At 31.3% G+C, this 7,477-nt stretch overlaps 1 protein-coding gene and 1 pseudogene across 1 annotated transcript; one reads left to right on the forward strand and one right to left on the reverse strand.

Annotated features, from left to right (window-relative positions):
* Window positions 1-3,268: 3,268 nt before the first annotated feature.
* On the forward strand, window positions 3,269-7,267 carry LOC143074906 (uncharacterized). The gene is made up of 3 exons (XM_076250119.1): window positions 3,269-3,474; window positions 4,178-4,325; window positions 6,470-7,267. The coding sequence occupies exons 1-3, from the start codon at window positions 3,278-3,280 to the stop codon at window positions 7,265-7,267; spliced, it is 1,143 nt and encodes a 380-aa protein (XP_076106234.1). The 5' UTR covers window positions 3,269-3,277.
* Window positions 5,143-6,451, reverse strand: LOC143076939 (uncharacterized; annotated as a pseudogene).
* Window positions 7,268-7,477: the final 210 nt, after the last annotated feature.

Raw genomic sequence — 7,477 nt, forward strand, 5'->3', positions numbered from 1 at the left:
AATTGTAATTTGTATTTTGCCTTTGTACAAATTATAATTTGTACAAAAAGTGCCTGTACAAATTACAATTTGTACAAAATTTGACCAAAATTCACTTATAACTTGTACAACAGTTTTAAATATGAATTTTGGTGAAAAATGCATTGATTCACAGCTAGGATAGAATTGTAATTTTCTGACCACACATTAAACCTTATTAACAAAATACACCGTTTTCACAAAACTACAAAAGGCAGATTGATTTTCGAAATTTTTGAGAGAAAAAAAAGTAAACAAATACGATTTTTTTCAAATTTTTAATACATATACCACTTTTCCTGTAGAAAAAAAGTACCAATAAATAGTACTGCATAATTAGTTCTTGTTCCTATTTGGATTTTTTTTTAATTCAGAAACTTTGCAAAAACGAGTATATTTGTAAAAATTGATATAATGGATCGTGAAAAGGATCTCGAAAGATTTGTTGCCACTTATTCGTTATTTCAAAAAGTCCATGGAAACAATCAAAGATTTCTTTAAACAAGTGATGATTTATATTTGTAATTGGTACATCAAAAGATTGGATTTACATGACTTATTCCACTTCAATTTTGTTTGTGAAAAGATAAATGGTTCAATGCCATTGGGTCTGATGATTTTATAATACAAAAAAAATGTACTACACCAACTAGTTTTCTTATAAAAATAAAAGTCCGTCTGTCTGTTCTGCTTAAGTTGTATTTTGTTTTTAAAGTTGGTATTGCCTCAACTGATTTCCGTTAAGTTTCATGCACAGTCATAGATATTTATAAAACAAAGATCCTTGTTGAAAAAATAAACATTGATAAAAAACGACAGAAAAACAACTGACATATTCCTGACTTTAGCAAAGTCATATTTCTAACCAAATCGTGGGTTTAATCTCACTTTCTTTCTGGGATATTTATTTGTCTAGACGCCTAACTGAGGCAGTGAAATACACATTTTTATTCACAGTGCGGTTCATGAGCTTCAACGCTTGCTATGGGAAGATGTTAAAATTTGCCTGTAAAAAAGGTCGTCATCGATTTGAGAGTCAAAAAAATGTTGTGCAAAAACCCGATTCCATAAATCACTAGATCACCTGCTTAAACGAATGATAAAGAAGTCATTTAATAGCAATTCAATAATGTGTAAAAATGCTTTTTTTCACAAAAATTTATATGATAAATTATTGTACAAGTTATAAGTGAGTTTTTGCCCGTTTTTGTACAAATTGTAATTTGTACAAACACTTTTTGTACAAATTACAATTTGTACAAAGTCAAATTACAAATTATAATTTGTACAATATTTTTGTACAAATTATAATTTGTACAAAATGATAACTTGTACACAACATATATAAATGGAATATAAAGCCGTTTTTAAAAAAGCAGAACTTTATATATATATATATATATATATATATATATATATATATATATATATATATATATATATAATAATATTTTTAAATTTGCAAACTACATTTCACATCAAATAATAACAGTTCGTTAAAATATTGTCACTAGCGCTTTCATGCCTTCTGGCAATCTTCAGGCGACGTTTTAACAATGTCCTTGACGACACTGCCGTTGGTAACGTTTATTACGTTACAATAACGATAAGGGGAGATAAATCAAACGTGTTTAAGTAGATCCGTTTAATTTTGGCTGAAAGTCCTTTATAAAGTGTGCTTCCTTTGCCAGTCTTTTATATTTGTTCGATTCGTTCATTTTATAGAACGGATATACGGTAAATTTTCCACTACTGCACGTTTCGAAATGCTCGCTCACATCTTGCATTCGTGTGGATGGATCTCGTATCTGTTGTCTGTGAACACGAACTCTTTGACAAATTGAGTTACCAGTCTGTCCGATGTACCATTCCTTGCAAGTGCTGCTTTAACGCAGCACTTGCAAGGAATGGTACATCGGACAGACTGGTAACTCAATTTGTCAAAGAGTTCGTGTTCACAGACAACAGATACGAGATCCATCCACACGAATGCAAGATGTGAGCGAGCATTTCGAAACGTGCAGTAGTGGAAAATTTACCGTATATCCGTTCTATAAAATGAACGAATCGAACAAATATAAAAGACTGGCAAAGGAAGCACACTTTATAAAGGACTTTCAGCCAAAATTAAACGGATCTACTTAAACACGTTTGATTTATCTCCCCTTATCGTTATTGTAACGTAATAAACGTTACCAACGGCAGTGTCGTCAAGGACATTGTTAAAACGTCGCCTGAAGATTGCCAGAAGGCATGAAAGCGCTAGTGACAATATTTTAACGAACTGTTATTATTTGATGTGAAATGTAGTTTGCAAATTTAAAAATATTATTATATACATTCTGTACACCGTGTTTATTTACTTTTGCTATATATATATATATATATATATATATATAGTTCTGTATCAAATTGATATTGGTCAGGGTACGAAGGTTCGATTCCTTCCCTAGGCTTCAATAGATATCAGCTGGTTGCAAAGAGGGCAAATTGCCTAGGGGCCCCACCCTGACCAAGTCTGTTTTTAAAAAGATGCATGAAATGTTTATTAATTTTATTATGTTTTTTTGTATTTTGTTGCAGAGTTTTGTAAATTTTGTTTCTTGGAATCCATTGTGGAATACGATTTTTCCTTGGTATGTTGAAATATTTACATTAACAAAAGTGATGATTTTAAAATCAAACATGTATACATGTTGCTGTTCTTATGTCAATAATAAATTTAAAAGCTGTTAACTTAAACAGAGCTACATATCAAAAGCAACAACAAATAAAACCAAGGAGTAAACAAAGACTTTAAAAATCCAATTACATGTACTTAAAAAAAAAACACAGTTACATGTAACAACCAAAGACATTTGACCATCCACTAATGTGGATGGATCAAATAGATTTACTTTTGTCTGTCCATCCCAATACTTTTAAGTTCTACATTAAGGCCAATTTCTCAAAGACCTATATGGTAATATATCAATGATATTAATTTACTTCAAATTTCTTGCATTCAGTACAACATTGTTTAACAGCACTTGGATCACTGTAACCTACATTTAAGGACTGTGCATCACCCAACTGATGCACTTATTAGTTATTTCAATCCATGTACATGTTGATCACATGCTAAACATAAAAGTATTATTGTGTTTACGTATTTTATTTTACTAGTTTAGTATATTATACATGAGAAACTTGAAAATAATGTTACATAAATTATACTTTTAGAATATCAGGAAAATGTACACATGTTCTGACAGTGGTCATGATGATAGAGCAATGGAAAATCCTTGGATATAAAGCTGTTCCATCTCAGCCATCATCTACAAGTCTACCACAGCAGTGGGACAAGCCAAGAGGACCAAAAAGTAAGGCAGAGCCTGTGTCCCAAATGATTATTTCAAGGCCAATGAATTTAACAAGAAAAAGAAAACCTGTAATTGCCACATTTATTGACAATAGGTGATTAAAATGTTATGTCAGCCTGTGAGATAAATTGATGACCCCCTAAGATATAGAATGAACAAGATTAAAAGAATGAATTATACAAACATAATAGAGTAAAATCAAAAGAGCTGACTATAAGATTTTTAAAATTGCAAAAAAAAAAAGAAATATTGAGTAAATTGGCATGAGACAATATCGCACATAATGCATAAAATATAAAAGTATCAATGAACAGGGCCTTTATTCCTGTTCTTCATCTTGACAGTAGCTGGAGGGCCTTCAAACATGCTGAATCATTCATACATAACAACTCTATATATAGAATATTAGAAGCTACTAGAAGTAATGAAGTATTTGTTCCCTTAAAAACATGTATTTTATTATTTCAGTCCTATTATGTTACAGGTTCTTATGTAGTTAATTTTCGTCTTATTTTTTTTTCTCAAGAACTACATATCTGGAGTCGGTTTCACATAAAACTTGGTCGTGAATATACTAAATTGTTCAGGACTTATGATCAACTTTAGTCGTCTTTTAAAGATTGTTTTGTGAAATGGACTTCAGCGCTTTCTGAAATTTGAAATCATGGTTCATATGACCAAGCTTTACCATGCTTTATCATTGTTTATGTGTTCAGATACATCATTCAACAAATTTTTGTTTACTGAACACTTGCATATTTTTTTACTGTAGCCAGTATATTTATCTTGTTTTACAGAAACATTGAAGTCTGTGATGAGGATATCATCCACCTAAAGCAGCTTAAACTGAGCCCAATATCGTACCTGGTTGAAGAATTGGGATCCAGCACTACCTTAGACACACCAGTAGGACCCCAATTACTTGGATCACCTCTCAGTTATCATGTAAGAATTGTTGTGATTCTGATAGGTTTATGACTTTTGTGTTTTAAAAACAGACTATTACTCAGGACAGAATATGAACATTGCATGGTACAAAGTGACTGCAGTAAATAAAATGAAAATAAAATGATATGAAAAAGTGTTCAAGCTTTTATACTTTTTGCAATAACTTATTAATGTTTGTCATGCCTGTGACTTCTGTTTTAGAAAGACAGGGATTGTACATCAGATGCATAATGTTGTTAAACTTTCCACCTGTCAAATGTCCTCGACCTTCTTTTCATGTTTCACCTAACAGCAAGCAATAATGGGCTTCAAAATGACCAGTAAAACATAAGTCCATTTTCAATATAATGGGGCAACTATATGCATATTTGGAGAATGGAATGGTTGTGCATGTCCAAATGTGAGGTGTCATCACTTTTTCAAAGTTCATTGTGCCAAATTATTTTTTTGTGTATTTGGTGTATTTTTCAAACATTATGACCATTGTTTCATTTATAATTTGTGTATATATATATGGAAATGGTTGAAATGTGTGAATGACCGTCAGGCATTAATCATCCTACACTGACCTCATTTTCATGGTTCATTGGTAAATGAAAAAAAATCTTGTTTGGTCTGTTTTTCAGATATCTTTTAAGGAATAGGTGACTTTCTGCAGTCTATATATGAATTGATTGTTAGTGTAAATATCTGTCTTGTCAGTGTCATTTATATGGTTCATTAATGTTCAAATTTTAAATTTATCTGGTATGTCTGTTTTCATACTCTATAGTATTTACATTGAATAAAGAATTAAATAAAATGAATAAAAATGTTCAGGAATTTCTTTTTAATTACTTTTATCATTGTTTATCTTGGATCAAGAATGGCATGAAATTTGTTAATAAGCAACATGTAAGCCAAATTTGATTAACTGAACTAAATAAAGATAGATTTATCCTTCAAGATAAAATTTTAAATTGTTTCACACGTGCAATGGCCCTCTCAACATGAACACGGTGTTTAGCTATTTTGATTGTCTCGTTTACATCTGCAGATTTCATCTGCGATCCACTTGAAGCAAAAGGTGGTATATTAGGTTGCAAACCAATTTCTTTCAATTCTTTTTCAATCGTAATACCTTTGTCTGCCATTACTCCATCCCCTACATTCACTTTTCCACTACTGATTAAATCCTTCAGTAAGCGATAAAATCCACTCTCCTTGGTGATTTCCTTGTCAGATATTGAACCAGCAAATAAAATTGATGAAAAGTTTATTGATCCTCTTGTGTCAACACCCACAAGACCTTTTAATGTTGTGCATGATTTGTAATCAGAATAACACTGACTTTGACGATGTGATGAACTGGGTTTCTGAATTTTAACTTCTGTGCCATCAATAATGACCAAACTATTTGGGAAGTCCTGTTTAAAAGTTGGTGGCATATGTTCAATGATGTGATCTCTATGTGGCCAAATGACAAGTGGACCTAGTCTGTGAAACATATAATTTATCCAGTTCAAAAATATGACACTGCACTCCTGTGTTGATAAATTGAATAAATTTGAAATGTGTGAAAAGTCAAAGTTTTGTCTCAATTTTATCATCACCAAAATCAGTTGGTCTTTGGTACTTAACTGCTTAGATCCACTTATAGCTTTTGTCCATTTTATAATGTCCTCTCCCTCTCTAGGCACAAGAAATTTTAATTTATCTTCAAACCGATCTTTGGAAAATCCTGTGTAGTACTGGTACTCTTTACTATTTAACTTTTCACATCCAAAGGATTTTTCTATTATAATACTTTTTTCTTTTTTCTTTTTTATACAACTTGAAAATTACTGTTGCAAATTTACATTTTCTAGCACAAGCTTGGCATAGTTTTCAGTCAGTGCTTTGTTTTCATAGCTAACATGTCCAGAGGTTCTACACCTGTAAAAAAAAACAAATTAAATATTGTAAAAATATGTTTGCAGTAAAATGTTTTTCAGATATTTACCGTAATATTCAACTTTTTAACAGGGTATACTCTAATGGATCATAATCAGATTTAAGTACTTGTAAATCATATAAGAATTATTCATATGTATTGTAATGATTTAAAATGTGCTATGTACTATAAACAATATTGAATTATCCATATTAATATTACATTGCAGAAACCATTAATGACACCGATATTCCAACCAAGAGAGGAAAATTCCGACATATGTGGGGATATTGTGTTTCCAAAACCACTACCGCAATGCATAGATATGTCAGCAATGGACCAAATGAAGACTGAATGGTTTGCTTCAAATATCACCAAAACAGAAGCCATTACTATAGAAAAGGAAACAAGAAAACAGTCAAATTCAACAGCATGGTTTCAACATAGAGAAAACCGCATTACAGCTTCAAACTTTGGTGCTGTAATGTTAAGAAAGAAAGACATTAATGATAAATTTTTGAAAAATACTTTTAAAAGAAAACAATTTACATCACTAGAAACCTCATATGGAACATCAAATGAAACTATTGCTAAGCAAATGTATATTAAACAATCAGGAAATCATACTCATGATATAGGACTTGTTGTTCAACCAGATCTTCCTTTTATTGGTTCAACCCCAGATGCAGTCGTATGTGACAAAACTGAAACTGGAATTGTCGAAATTAAATGCCCATATTCAGTAAGGAATATGACATTGAAGGAAGCGTGTGATGAAAGAGCTGATTTCTTTTTGAAGCCAAATGCCAGTGGTGATTCTTTCACATTAATTCAGGATCATAAACACTGGTTTCAAGTGCAAGGACAACTTTTAACCACAGGTGCACCTTTTTGTGACTTTGTTACATATACAAAACAGGACATTGGCATAGAAAGAATCTACTCTCACGAAATCACCATAAAAGCCTTAGTTGATAAACTGTCAAAATTTTATATACAACATTTCAAGCCATACATGAACAAGTGATTTAATAAATAAATTTACACCAGAATGTTGTCAAATGTAATTGGATACCCAGCATTTATCCATGCTTTCCCATAAAATAAGGGTAAATTGCTGAATGAACCCCTCCTCAATTATTATTACATTACATTTCGTTTTACATAATCAATAATCTCCCTTGTAAGTTGTAACATTAATGAGAAGTTGCTCTTATATCACCTGTTGTCACAAATT

Source organism: Mytilus galloprovincialis, chromosome 5 (assembly GCF_965363235.1).
Source record: "Mytilus galloprovincialis chromosome 5, xbMytGall1.hap1.1, whole genome shotgun sequence".
In the NCBI taxonomy this organism is placed as follows: domain Eukaryota; kingdom Metazoa; phylum Mollusca; class Bivalvia; order Mytilida; family Mytilidae; genus Mytilus; species Mytilus galloprovincialis.